Genomic DNA, 14,996 nt, shown 5'->3' on the forward strand with positions numbered 1-14,996 from the left:
GCCTGTCTTTTTTTTAACCTAATGTATGCCCAGTGACCTATTTAACATATAACTGCCTGTTGAACCAAACCTTCAGATTACTGCTTTACCCATATCTATCAATTTAAGATCCAGTTGTTTAGAAAAACGAAAAAAAAAAGATACTGAATAAAAACTTCATGCACCTATAATGCTTTGGCCTGTTTTCACTATGACAACTTACTTTAACCACAATGTCTACATTTTTATTACTTGCTGTTACCTTCTACTTGGCTAAATCAGAAAAAAATGTAAATGAATAATATAACCTAAAAATTAAAACCACAGGGGATTTCACACTAACAAGACAAAACAGGTGGGATTACGAAATATTCTGCTAGAACAATGTTTTTTTCTCTTTCAAAGAAATAACAAATAAATATTTTATTTCTTGCCAATTAGGAGTCGCTTGAAGAGTGAGTTAAAATGTAAAGAATTTAAAACCAAAGTCGAGGTTTCGTGTTTAAAACGGATGGACAGAAAAAATGCAGCAAGATTTATTTTTATTGAACAACTGAACATGACAGGCATGCAATGAATTACCAATAAATAAAACTGCAGCCTGAGGGAACAAATACAGAACAGAAACTGGGAGAGCAAAACATTTACAAATTTTGTAATGCAAGGCTTTTTTAAGGAAAAGGAAAATACAATTATACAAAACTAAAATTAAAGTAAAGAAAACAAAATAAATATGATTATAACATGCTAGAGTCCAACTTATTGCAAAATTTTAATATACAAATGTTTTCCATATTCATTTTAAATTGCATATATTTGTTTGAAATTCTGATAACATTTATATATTTTTCCCATGTTTGTGTTTCGATATTTTCAAGGGTTTTATGTACATTTCCAGTTGAGCCAAAAATAAATTGAGAATTTGGTATTTTTTTCAGTACTCTTTGTTTATGAATAAAACATTTTGCCAGGCTTAGAGTTAAATTACAACAAAGTTCTTAAATGTTGCTTGGTAGCAGGGTATTCATGTGTTATATAATCTGTAGAAATAGTGCCTGGAAAGATTATTTTTGGTCTTCACCGGTTTTGTATATGACTCCAAAACGTTTGTGTTTTGGTGCATCCAAAACCTAAATTTTTTTTTTCCACAGGAGCATTTTTGCTAAGTCATTTTACATTCATAAATGACATTAATAATTTTTCATTGTGTCTTTAACGTTAGCTTTAACATCTATGTTCTTTTTTCCGTTCATGTTCTCAAATATGCAGCTAGATTTGTGACAGCCTCGTTTGAATCATTCGCATACATTACCCAGAGTGCAACTCGCCCGCAGACAGTTGCACAGAGATTTGGGTGTGTTGTGCTAGCAGCTGCTATGGTAGCGGCTAATGTAGCCTTAAGCCACTAGCCTCTGACAGGGATGAGGAGCCGGCTAAATAGCTCCGGTAAGCAAACTTAATTAGACTCCATGCGTTTTCATTTTCCATTTTACAACGTGTGGCCTGGATTCCCGAATATACTTGAACCACTTGCGCTAGCTCAGCAGTTAACATTTTTTCACCCAGAGAGCCAAGCAGCAGCCAGATTGATAAAGTCAGCGGAGTTCTCCTTTAAATTTGGACTGATTTAGGCACTATTCTGAAGCGCCACAAGATGGCGCAAACTCCCCAAAAAGGCTGAAGAATCTAATCATGCACGGTGACAACAGTAAACCATTAACCCTGGCAACAAACATGGACTTTAATAGCAAATGGATGCTAATCACAACAACAGATGAAACAGCGCTGCTCATTATGGAGGCAGAAAACAGCGCTGACTGGGTGTAGTAAAGTTGTAGATGTGTTGTGTTCGGTGTGCGGTGTCCTGCGTGAGGCGAGGCATGTCTGAAGGGAGGAGGAGGAGCACGCGAAGCTCCCGGACGGTTTGCTCCCAAACTTTTGGGAAGTTTTCCATGAAGTTATCAGTGTTTTCTGCCACATCCCAGCTGTAGCGCTGCAGCAACTCTGTAGACTCACCGGGAGTCTAACTGGATCTAAACCTGGAGAAGAAAACACCAAAGTCTTTCCGTAAAATTTGCTTTAAAAAAGAAAAGTTGTTTTTAATTTTTTTTTTTCGTTTTTGTTTTGTGTGTGTGTGTGTGGCATACACCATGGTTCACAGATATGGTAAGTACGGAAAAGTCCAAATCCCCTTCTTGTGTGTGTGTGTTTTTTTTTAAACGTTGTAAATCTCGGTTTAAGTTTTTAGGTTAATGCCAGGGAATTACTCTATCAAAGTTATTGCTTGGCTTTTCACTGCCTCGCTAACTTCAGCTGTAATCCCTGGAGACTCACGACTTTTTGGGCCTAAAAGAAAAATAACCTAAGCTGGACTTTCCACTGCAGAACAACATTAGAGCTGTTTTCTCCATCATCAGTCAGAACCTCAATGATGCTCACCAGGTTTAACACGCCTACTTCTTTTTGTAATGACAATAAACCACTTTTAAAAAAACTATTTATTTCATCAGAAGCAATCACAGTGCAAGCAAATTCAATATAACAACTTTTTTGAGGCGAAATCTTGTTAAATGTGATGTTGATTTGGTCTGTGAAAGAAGACGTTCTAAAAGGCTAAATGCTCCTGGATCCATGTGGAAATGCTACTACAGAGATTCCCTTCTTTTTATGATGTGCTCCTAAAAATCCATTTCTCTTGTGAGGCAGACACAGAAAGGGCGGTGGGGCTGCTCAAACAATACCAGGCCAACCTTACCAGCCCGGAGGAACAGGCCTTGAAGACCAGTGTGGGAAAAGTGTCAGCGATCTTGGGCAGCCATCTCTTTCAAGCTCTTCTTGGTAAGATAAACAAAGCAGATCAGCTGATTTAGAAGCAGAAATGATCCTGTGGACTTGTTTTGAAATGACCTGTCATTGCAGCTTCCCTAAATGAAGGTTTTCAGCTTTGATGTGGTTTGTTTCCGGTGCATCTGGTGTGTGTGTTTTTTTACAGTGTATCTGAGGGGGAAGACTCAGGTCAGGTTGTATTAATTTGTGCAGCACGTTTTCTAAATGTTTCCTCATTGAATTACATGACAGAGTCCTTTCAGTTTGCCTCACAAAGAGTTGCTGTGTACCCCCACATGGCATACGCAGATTTTAATGAAATCTCATTAAAGCTGCACACAAGGCGTCCTATATTTAGCTGCACTGCTATAAGCCTACAACTACCCTTCTTTATTCTGGCCTTTTTTCGCTGCGTACGCGTCATGAACGTATGGTAGCACGATGATGGTGCAGACAGTTTTACACACCAGTTATTATAACGTACTAACAGTGCAGCTGATCACATTAAGCTTGAAGTTTAAGCAGGTTTTTGATTGAATAGTTGCTATATATATATATATATATATATATGTGTGTGTGTGTGTGTGTGTGTGTGTGTGTGTGTGTGTGTGTGTGTGCGTGTGTGTGTGTGTGTGTGTGTGTGTGTGTGTGTGTGTGTGTGTGTGTGTGTGTGTGTGTGTGTGTGTGTGTGTGTGTGTGTGTGTGTGTGTGCGTGTAACCACCCCCACACCCTCGTGACCAGCGAGGGAAAAAGAGCTCTCCATGTCAGTGTGAAGCTCGCTTCTCTTTCCAGCAGAGAAAACATATGACTTCGGTTTAACCAATGGTTCAATGGCCTTTCTAATTACCACAGCCTTGTTATAATGGTGTTTGCCCCTGGGTCTGCTATTGCCTCTGTTGACCCACTGCTACATTTTTTTGCTGGGAATCTTAGGGGGAGGGGCTGCCGTGACTCAGGCAGCCGTTAGAAAAACAGACTGTAGTCGCCTCTGCCGTTGATGCGTTTGGAAGGAAGTTTAAAGGGAAGATTCCTGAGCAAAGTGAACACACCTCCAGGGTTTTTTTTTACCTCTTGTCTAGGGTCAGAGCTGATCTGTTGTATCTACTTTAAAACCAGAATGTCTTCACAGTACAACGTCGAAAAAGACCATGAGAACTTTGGGTTCATTTCTCTAATCTTGGATAATTTGTCTTTCGTGAAAGGTAAACAGAAGGAGACGTTTCAGTTTTTTTATGTTAAAATACAGAATTCTGTCAAAATAAAAGTCATTTTTATAAAAGGTAGTCTGATGTTAGTTTTTAAGACCCACTCTGAGGAAAATAGACTTTTTTTAACATGTTCTTGTGGCAGTTTTCTGATGATGAAGGATATATGTCAAGAAAATTAAGCTTCAAATTGCATTTCTGAGTATTTTATTTAATTCAAATCGTTATAAATCAGCAGCAGATGAATAAATGCTGTTTGAATTATCTTTTAGCTTTGATGACAGTGCTACAATGGACAGACCACACCCTCCCTGCTCCGCTCCACTCTGATGCACTAGCTTGGGCTAGTCAAGAGCTGAAAGCTAGGGGGAGAGTCTGTATACAGATGGATGATGATGGGAAGGAAGGGCAGGCTTACTCCGCGCTAACAGTGCCGCCCACAACTCAGAAGTGAATTTCTAATGAACTGCTGCCGCTCTGCAGAAACTACGTTCTATAAAATGAAAGTTGTTTTTTAAATCGCTAAAAACAGCATAATCTGAATGGAAAGACCACTAGAAAAAGACAATTTGAGTGGGACTTAAAAGTCACAGAGTTTATAGACCTTTTTTGGAAACAATTTTTTTATATATACATTACAGTAATGACAGATGACATATATTACAACAGTACTACAACAATAATACAGTAAGGACAGTGCAGCAATCGTATTTTCTGAGCTAGACCTGGGATTGATAATAAGTTCCTACTTCATAGAGCAACTGCTGGACAAAGACTGAAGTCCATTCCATTGTTTCCAAACACAAACTGGATGCAAAACAGTCTGTATTTATAAGTTAGGTCAAGATGCATTTCCTTTGTTTGAACCAAACTGTTTTTTTTTTAAACCACCAGCCTTTAGATACTAGTACTAGTACACTTGAGAAATATTTAGCCGTTTGTCTGATTGAAAATAAATTTACTTCTTTGTCTTTCAGTTAAAAAGTAGAAATAATAATAATATTATTAAATGTCACAGGTTAAGGTTCTTCATGAATATTCTCTCTATTGTGTTTCACATTTTGGGCAGCTGTGGGGCAGAGGTGGCGCGTTTGACCTCGGATTGAAAGATCGTTGGTTCGGTTCCCCCTTTGCCTGCCCATTAGTTGATGTGCCCTTGGGAAAGACACTGAACGCATTGCTCATTCACATACCACATTGCTCATGGTGGCCTGGTTAATGCTTTGCCTGGCAGCTCTGCCACGATGTGTATGTGCATGGGTGAAGGGGGCTGTTGCTATATAGCACTTTGGGCTTAAATTAAGGTCAATAAACGCTTTAGAAGTATATGCCAAATTTCCGTACCTACGAGGGCATTGAACATTCTGCATAAATAACCTTTAAATCTACATAATTAAATCCTTGGACACGTTTTTAAGGTGTTTAAATACTAGTCCTGTCAACACGTGTGTAGTATGTGAGGTGTTCCGCAAGTTCAAAAACAAAGGGACCCTTACGATAGATGAGTCGTTTATACATCTTCATCTTCCCATTGTGTTTTGGATTGTTTAAATACTAAAACATTTGTAAATCAGTACTCCTCTTTATCTGAGACTGCACCCTGTGATGCTGCACCACTACATCCATTGTTGAGACTTTGCACGGGGCATTAGGGGTAAAAAGGCCTTATGGCTTTGCTTTTTTACACATTCATTTTGGGATGAATCTATTACAACACTTAATGAAATTCAAAAGCAGAAAATCAAATGGTGTCAAAGAAAAGCCCAGATTTGGTTGTTTTAATGTTTGCATTAAAGCCTCAGTGCTGTTTACACAAAGCTGTGCTGCAGAACATTTCATTTTCTTCTGGCTTTTTTTAGTGCTTGGCTAATGTTGACATTTCTTTTTGCGATGGTGACTTTTAAAGCATCTTTACAAAAGATATCAGAGTTTCAGTGTTGCATTTCCAGACAGTAGTGGTCCTGTTTTGCATTAATAAGATACTAAAGCATTTGATGAGACATTAGATCAGAGCCGTTTATAGCAGGAACTCAAAACATTCCACAGAAATCAGGAAGACATTGGGAGGAGAAAAATCTTTAACATTCCTCTATAAAACCCTTTAATCCCACTTGAACACCTAAAGAACCTTTTAAAGAATTGACGTGTCAAGTTTGTGTCATCCCTCTGGATCTAGTGGATGGTGCGTAGTGGTGGCAGAAAAAAAGAGGCCGGCGTGTCTCAGGTGCAGGACCGAGCTTCATTCAACATGTGGTTCTCATCAGGAAAGCGGGGCAGAGGAGCACCTGGTTCACAGCTCTAATATGCAGTGCAGAATCAACATTAGTCATCCTATTATCTTCCTCTGCTTTGTTTGCCTTTGCATACTCAAGGCCTTACCAACTGGTTGGACAGATTGGGATTGTTTGTCAAAGCGTTAAGGTTGAACGTAGAGAACATTGCAGAGAGGACCGTTTTCTAATGAGAGTTATGTGGTAAAATGTCAAAAAGCTTAAAGACCACCAGCATTATTGTGAAAGCTTGTCTTTAGGAGGAACATGTAACTGAAATGCATTCCTGACAGTAAAGAGGAGGTGGATGCAGGCTGGGATTGTTTGGCACTGCCCACTTGAATGGAGGGGTTTATGGTTGCACAGTCATGAACAAAGGTCGCCTTAACTATGTGTCCATCATTTTGTTCTCATATACAAACATGCGGTGGGGGGCTGGGATGAGTTTGGGTCACTAAAACAGAGAACCCCCTTAATCTCTGCAGAGTATTTCACTAAAGCATTGACAAGGGTGTTGATCGTTTGCCCTGCCTTAAAATGATGCCCTAATTTTCCATCAATGTGTTGTTGGTTTCAGTGTCAAATTCCCATCACCATTTATAGATGTGGGGGTTTTATTTTGATACTGATTTAACCAGGGTGGGAACACAACCTGTAAAACAACCACAATGCATCAGGCCTTCAGGAAAGGATTCGGGAAAACTCCTGTAATTGTGACAAAAAGGACCACCGTAATGCAAAACAGCCCCGAGTTCTTCAAATAACTCTTTCTCTGCCCTCTGACTGGAGTTGTGTGTTTTGTCTGGTGGCCAGGAATTCATGTGGTCTGTCAGGGTAAGAGCATTTTAGAGATATTTCAGAAGGTCACTGATCTAAATGCAGAAAACTGTCTGTTCTTGTTGTGGCTGTGAATTCTTATACCAAAACAACACCTTTGTTACCTTTACAATGAACAAATTAGCAAAGAAAGCAAGTGTGAGTGTGCAGAACCGTATTTTAAACCAAAGAGTTGATCAAAGTCAGGCATTACGCCATAGGATTGGATAGAATAGATTGTATGATTGGATGATACAAATGTTTACTAATGTAAATGAATTTGGCATGTTTGACCAGTTTGAAAACATGTAAATCTAGACTTATGCACAGAAAATTGTGGAGAGTAAAGTTTTTATTATTATAGTATCTTCCTTTCATTAATTTTTATGGTGTTTATTTAGCAACCAGCAATAAACTTTAGATCCATAGATGGTCATAAAGACAGTCAGAATGTACAAAAAAAAATTAAATTGGCAAACTCAGAACTTTACAAAAAACTGGACTCCGACTAGGCACTTGATACCTCTCTGTTTGAAATGCAGGCAGGCCCACACATAGTCTGCATGTGTGTCTGTATGTATACAGGAGTTTGTCCAAGTGAGGCTGCTCTTTAGTCAGCTGGTCAACAAATTGCTCTGCCCACACATGGCTTCACTCCTCCACATTCAGACACAGTGATGAGTCAAACGCTCCATTTTTTGTTCTCACATTGTCTTGTTGGGACACGCTGACTCTCATCTCTGTTTCAGACACACACGGACACACAGTCATCTAAAGTGCATCCGCTTTCATGTCTAAAGCTTTGCATTCAAAGCTACAATTAAAAAAACAAATGTAGTTGCTTGTGGATTTCAGGGAAACGTGTTATGGAGCAGGAATGATGGCTCAGCAAGGTAACTTGAGGTTTGACTCTGGAAGCTTTTCTCTCCTCTTACAGAGGAGTATCACCATGGCAACATACACTGTAAACTGCAGCAGAGCAGGATCTGGTTTAAAAGTAAAAAGAGCTTCTAAGTAAAAATGGATGCAAGGACGAGGATGCAGCTCCTCTGTCTAAATAACTGTTTTGTTTGGTTTTGGCTTATAAATATCTTCAGAAGGATTGTTCTGATCAGATTTGCCATTCAGAAACTTCATGGGTTCAAAATTTACTAATTGAATAATTCAAATTAAAGCAAGAAAACTTCAGATGAATGAATAAATATATCAGGTAAATAATTGTACTAACATTAAAATAGTTGTGAAAAATATCCTATTAGGTGTTTTAATATATATAATTTGATGAAAACAAGATTGTTTATCTAGAAGCAAGTGAGCAATAAATAATCTTAGAACTTTTTTTGTTAAGAATCAAGAGATAACTTTAGGTCATAGGAACTCAGTGTAGGCCTAGTGGTCTTTGTTTTGTCACACCTTCATACCAGCTTGCACATAAAGATTTCAAAGCCGATGCTCTTTCTAGGCAGGATAGTAACGACTTTGTCCCATGCACCGATACGTGAGGTTGACCCATACAGGAGCTGCAGGTTTTTGGGTTGTCCAGGCCCGTAGAGGGTCGTAGACAGTTGCAGCTGCATCTTAAGGGGAGTGCAGGTGTGTCTTGTAGTTTCATTTGAGGGGACAGAATGTGTTGTTGTACATCTGACAAGTGTATTGTGAAGTATTTGTAAGGACAATGTAAGTTGCAGGCATTTAGGACATACGGGTCATGCTGCCGTACGGTGTCCTTTACACCACACCCTAGTTGTTAGTGGGGAACGCGCACTGGCTCCTTACTGACAGCTTGGAAATGGTGCACGCACATAGTGTGGAGATGATACAAAAGTGCCTGTAGGATGTCCACACAATCAGTGCTCTCATTATCTAAGATCATCATTTCTAACAGCCAAGCTGCGGCGGCGCAAGGGACTCACAAGGAGCGCGCACCTGTCGCATGAACAGCACTAACAGTTTGTTTTGCTCTCCCTGTGTACAGCACTTTGGGCCTCCTTGGCTGGTGGTTGAAGGTGGTTTATAAATAAATAAATGATTAGTTAAAATCTGTAAAGTTATTTATGTTGTTAGATTGATTGTTAAATACTCTTGAGTCTTGCGTATAATCATGTGTTGTTAGTTAGAAAAATAACAAAATCTGACTTTTGCTGTATCATGCCGATTTGTCTGAAGGGATTTCCACCTGGTTAGGAAGCCTAATTGTGGACAAATGTTTTTCATATGCAAAACCTTGAAAAATATTGCTTAAAGAATATTAATTAAAACACGGCAATAAAAAAAAAAAGATGCCAAAATAAACCAGTTGGTTCACTCATCTTGACCTGACAATGAACTGTTGGAAAGTTGATCAACTCTGTAGCAACCTCTTATGTCAACTCTGCAGTTACTAGACCTGCTTTTGACATCAGCAAAACTGTCACTGTACATTCTTATCAAAAGGCTGCTGCACAAGAGGTGAGTGGAAATGTTAAAAAGGGTGTCAGAGATCAGGAATAAAACTCTTTATTGTAGTGAAATTGGTTATTGTAAGCTTCTTAAAAATGTTTCGTTTTATTTTTGTCAAATCCAACTTTATTTTTAATCTGTCTGTATACAGATTGTTTTGTTAATATTGGCCGGTTAATAAAACCAACCTTACCCGTTCCAATGGGAGAGTAAAAATACCCTAAACAATGAATGTTTTGAGTTAGATTGTAGAACGTATCAAGTAAATGACTTTTAATGTGATTTTGGGGGTATTGGGGTCATAGAAAGTATTTACAAATGTTTAATTCAAGATTCAAAGGGTTTATTGTCTATGCACAGTAAGAAACGGGTTTCCCTGCACAATGAAATTCTTTCTTTGCTGTCTGCTCCAAATGCCAAAAAGTATAGAGGAAACTCAAAAAATTCACACACAACATACACACAAAAACACAAGATGTCGAGTGGCAAATTCTAAAAGTGCAAATGTGCAAAAAGTGATGATGAATAATGTCTATATATATCAGTTTTGGAAACATTAAGAAACTATGATGAGGTTGGCTATTGTCCTGTGGGTCTTAAACTTCTTAATAATATGTGCCACTGTCGTCACAGGAACTTCAAGCTGCTTAGAGATGGTTTTATAGCCTTTAGATTTACGATGTTTGTATATAATTTTGTTTCTAATGTCCTGGGACAATTCTCTCCTTCGCTTTCTGTTGTCCATGTTCAGTGTGGTACACACCTTTTCACCAAACAGCAACGTGACTATTTGTCTCCCTGTAACCCTTGTGCTATCCTAGGCACTTTAACATTGGGAGTTGGGTCATCTAGACCCACTAAACAGTGCACTGAACCTTTTTTCTTCAATGATTTGTGAACCTCACTGGTGTCCATGGATTACATGAAATCTTCCCACCTTTATCCACCTTTGTCATGGTAGAGAGAACATGTCAATGTAAGGGTGGGGTCATCTAAGATAGCACAAGGGTTAATTAGGCAGACTGACTGATTATGGGTTTGAAAACAGCTGTGATGTCAATTAAAGGACATACCTGAGTTCATCTTGACCCCCTGGGGAATTAGTTCTCAGTCTTTTATGGAGGTACCATCATTTTTGTCTAGCCCTATTTCATTAGTTTGTGTTTTTAATAATTCTGTTAATCAACAACTCAAAAGTAATGGCTGATTTTGATTATTTAATTTTCAATAAATTTTAATTTATTGTAACTTTTGAACATTTCAAGTCATTTCAGTGAGCATGGACTTTCTTTCTTTAACTGAGCGGTACCAACAATTTTGTCCACCACTGTACGTTACTACCAGATGGCCAGGTCTCTCTCAATAAAGAGATTTTATGTTAAGGGACTTCCTGTTAAAATAAAGGTTAAATAAAATTCCAGTCCCTGATTGGTCAAAGTTCAACTGGTTTAACTTTCAACACGTGTTCAGTGCCCACGCGTTTTGTACGTCAACCATGAAAACAGACATAAAAACCTGCGTAGCGACATGTGAGGCCAGTGTGAAAGAAGCATCAAACTCACAGTCCCATTCACCCATACACACACACATTCACACACTGATGGAGGCTCAGCTGCCAAGCATTGGCGCCAACCTATAACCACCAGGAGCAATAAGGAGTACAGTGTCTTGTATAATGGTACTTCGACATATCGATGGGCAAGGCAGCAACAGAGTATGCAGTCCTCCAATCAGAGGTCGACCACTCAAACTCTGCAACATGGCTGCTACATCTTTTAAATGGCTTCATTGAATTGTGTTGCCGAAGGTATCTGAATGGTATTTATGTCTAATGGAAGCACTGACATGGATGCAAGCAGAAAGCCAAGAGGAACTCCATTAATTGCCTTGATGTGTGAAAAACAATGCGTTTTTACGTAAACAGAGAAATGTGGCTTCAATTAAGTAGGTCATCTTTATTATATAACACTCTCGACTCATGGTTACTGTTTATGTTTGTGGCAAACTGCTACAAATACACAATCAGAAATTGTAAAAAAAAAAATAAAAAAACTGTATTAGGACAAATATCCTCCTTAAGGAGGTTTAGGTTTTTTGTAAGCTGTGTATGCTAGGATTTCTTTACATTCCAACTGGAAACCCTTTAGGTTATTTTTATGCAAAACTTCCAAAAGTTTGCAGCTCAGAAATTAAACAAACTACAATAAATAACAACAACAGCCTATGTTACAAAGTCTGACAAAAGATCCTTTAAAAGAACATTTCTTGAAGTGTTTGGTTTGATGCTGCTGTTAAATTGCTATATAAATTACTTGTTTACCTGGACCTAAAGCCCATAGAATTCAGATCTATCATGCATCAATCAAAACTCGTCTGCTTTCACAAGTTTTCTGTTAGTCTTAAAATGACCCACTAACACTCATCAGTTTATCATGTTTCTGTTACACGCAACAGGTCATCTGTTTGTTATAAAATGCAAACACAGCTTTATTCAGTGCTTGTGTCATTCAGTACAACAAAAAGGGGAAACCTTTTTTCCTATCATCAAGGCAGAGGAATTCTAGAATTAGAGGAATTCTAATGCCACAAGCCAGACCTCTTCCCATATCTGGTAAGAATGAATGAGGAGATTTGTTTTGGGCCGCAGCTGTGAACTCCCAAAGACTGTACTGGTTTTTAATGAAGCATGTTTAAAGTAAAAGAAATATGCTATTGGTTTTTTCTTACCCAAATGAAGAAGAAAATCTTGTTTGTTTTTCTCACAGATATTCAAGAGTGTTACGAGGTGACCTTGCAACAGTCTGCAGAGCAAACTATTGTGAAAGAAGACAGCAGGAAGGATGTGTGGGAGGTAACTTTCAAATGTGCTGCTTGCTTATTACTCGTCTTTGTGTGTTAAGATTTTACTAAATCGTCAACAAAGACAGCCATGTTAGGACTGTAGCCTCATACATGTGCAGCATGTTACCATAACTCACTGGAAATATTTCTTTAGATCCAAGACTGGAGTCAAAAGTGCAATGGTTTCCATTTGTCCATCAGTGAGCTATTTATTCCTTCTTCCTTTGCTTTAAATTAGAATGGTATATATTTAACACACTACAAATGTAGGAAAGAGAAATAATCTAATGTTGCGTTAACAAAAGAAGGCTTTAGAGTTCATTTATTGTCAGAAATAGATAAATTAGTTGGATGTTGGATAAAGTGCAGGAAAATACCAGCAATCTAAACAGCAAAAAAACAAAAACAAAAGGCATTTGAAGAATAAGTTCAGTGCAAAATTCTGCAGAAGCATCTGATGCTTGACAAACACCTCTATTCATTCATTACTTTCTGTGCTAACCTGCATTTCTAGCTGAGAAAGGATGAGCATTTCCTCCAAGCTGCACGTATAACAGTGGATATCCATTCAGGGTTTTTGTTTTACCTGCTCATTCTCTGGAATACTTGTACTATTACAAATTATCTTAACAGCTACATAGTTAAGTCTTACTGGAAATGTCATAGAAATGATGTTTTAGTTGTACTGCACATTTGTAATGTGGAACAGGAATTACAGTAGATATGATGAGTATCTAAATCACTTCACAAGGTTTGTGTGTGTTTTTTTTCACTGCTTCCCTTATTAGACGTAAATAGTTTAAACCACTTTAACCTAATGTTTCTGCTGTTCTTGGAGGTTACCTCAGTATTAACAAACCTGATGTCTGACCATAGTACTGTAATCAGGGAATTGCTCTTTTGTTTTGGCAAAGAAGCATTTGGACTTTTTACCGAGTGCAGAAACCCAAAATATTATTTCATAGCAAAAATCTGAGTTTAAGGACCCGCTGCAATGAAAATGCTGTTTTGTTGTTTTTAACGTGTTCTGATGGCGGGCATATATGAAAAAGAAAAACAGCCTAAAAAGTGCTTTTCTGGGTATTTCTCTATTCTATTCTACTCTGCGGAAAATGTGTCCTAGAAAACGACATGGCAATGATGATTTTGGCTAAAAACGGCATGCTGATAATTTAAATTAAAAGACCACTAACGATGCTTTGAACATAGCTCAAAAGATGGTTGGAGTGAGCTAAATTTAAGTATCACTAAGAACACTTATTTATCACATCCAAATATCAATAATCTTATAAAATTAATTTCTTGTATTTGTTAGAGAGACTTCTACTTTTCTGCTTCTTATTGTAAAAATTTTTAATTTTAGTAAACAACCTCTCATTTCTGTTATGTTCAGATCACAAGTTATGTGGAAACAGTTTTTGAAAACAAAACAAAATTAGATTTAGAATAAATCTGTCAGATTCCCAGTTTCATTTCAAAGTTCATGGAAATATTAAAGTGATGACCAGAGGGGTATAATTTAAACTCCTTTTTATCAAAAGAAGCTGTTTAACAATGTCAGTTGATCTGGCCATGTAAAGGAGCTGAAAATTCATGCCAATTTAGGAAAAGAAAAGACTAGGAATCAGTTACCTCTGATGACATTCTCTGTTTGAATTCCCATAATTCTCAGTTATGGATCTAGTATTTTAAAATTATTCTTTTATATTTGCAACATTATGATCGTGCAAAATCCTTTGATAACAGTGATTTTTGGATTCAATAAATGTGACCTGACTGTTTGATTATGTCACAATTGGCATTAAATAATCTTCACATCGCACCTGCTTCTGAGGAAGACTGGGAAAACAAAAGGTCTGTTGGAAATCTGCAGGTTAATGGAATACTAATTAAGTTCAGATTTACCTACAAATGATATTTGTCAGCCTGTTTGCCTCCTGCTGTACCTGTGATGCAGCTCATATTATCTGCATGTAAGGCTGAGGCTCTGCTGGTCAGAAAACACAACACTTTTGTGGCTCCTGCTATCCTGTTATTATCGCACAATTAATAATAATAAACTAGAGATAATCTTGATCAATAAGATTTCATCTTATCCCGCCGTGTTTCCTCAGTGGTTGCTCTTGCAGCCTTTTCAGATTTAGAGCTGTTACAGCTGGGCTTTTGGTCGTTTAGACTTAATTTAATTTGCATAATTGCACCCATAATCTGTTTTTAATTAATCTTATGAGTTAATTTAAGTGTGATGTTTGCCTCAATATCACTTTCCATTGCAGTTACATTTTCTTTGTTGTTGTTCATGGTGTTTTTGTTGACCTGATGGGATATCATCATCATCATTCATGATAGCGTTCTCCTGTTCAGGTGCGTGTGATAAACTCAGGCTTGTTCTATGCTACAGAAATGAGCACAAGCTCAAGTTTTCACAGTAACCCGTTAACTCTAGTCTTGTTTTAGTCATACTTGGTTGGTCTTTTGTGAGTTTTGTGATCCATGTTGAACCTCTTTCTTGAAAGAGTCTCGAAGCTTCCATATAGACTTTTGCATTTAGCCCAATTTTTGACTGTTGATCTTCTTCTGAAGAAGTCCTCGGTCTACAATCGGGCACCTGATTGCAAA

The 14,996-nt window shown here is 37.9% G+C and overlaps 1 protein-coding gene across 2 annotated transcripts in view; it reads left to right on the forward strand.

Moving 5' to 3' along the window:
* The first annotated feature begins 1,334 nt into the window (after positions 1-1,334).
* Positions 1,335-14,996, forward strand: part of dlg3 (discs large MAGUK scaffold protein 3) — an 86,036-nt gene continuing 72,374 nt past the window's right edge. The window contains exons 1-3 of one of the 2 annotated variants that reach the window (XM_020706462.2): positions 1,335-1,425; positions 2,686-2,817; positions 12,302-12,387. In XM_020706462.2, coding sequence (XP_020562121.1) covers positions 1,401-1,425; positions 2,686-2,817; positions 12,302-12,387 — 243 coding nt within the window. In that variant the 5' untranslated portion in view covers positions 1,335-1,400. Of the gene's footprint in view, positions 1,426-1,786; positions 2,146-2,685; positions 2,818-12,301; positions 12,388-14,996 lie in introns of those variants that run through there. The other variant, XM_011479974.3, reaches the window with a different exon arrangement.

This window comes from Oryzias latipes, chromosome 10 (genome assembly GCF_002234675.1).
Source record: "Oryzias latipes chromosome 10, ASM223467v1".
Taxonomy (NCBI): domain Eukaryota; kingdom Metazoa; phylum Chordata; class Actinopteri; order Beloniformes; family Adrianichthyidae; genus Oryzias; species Oryzias latipes.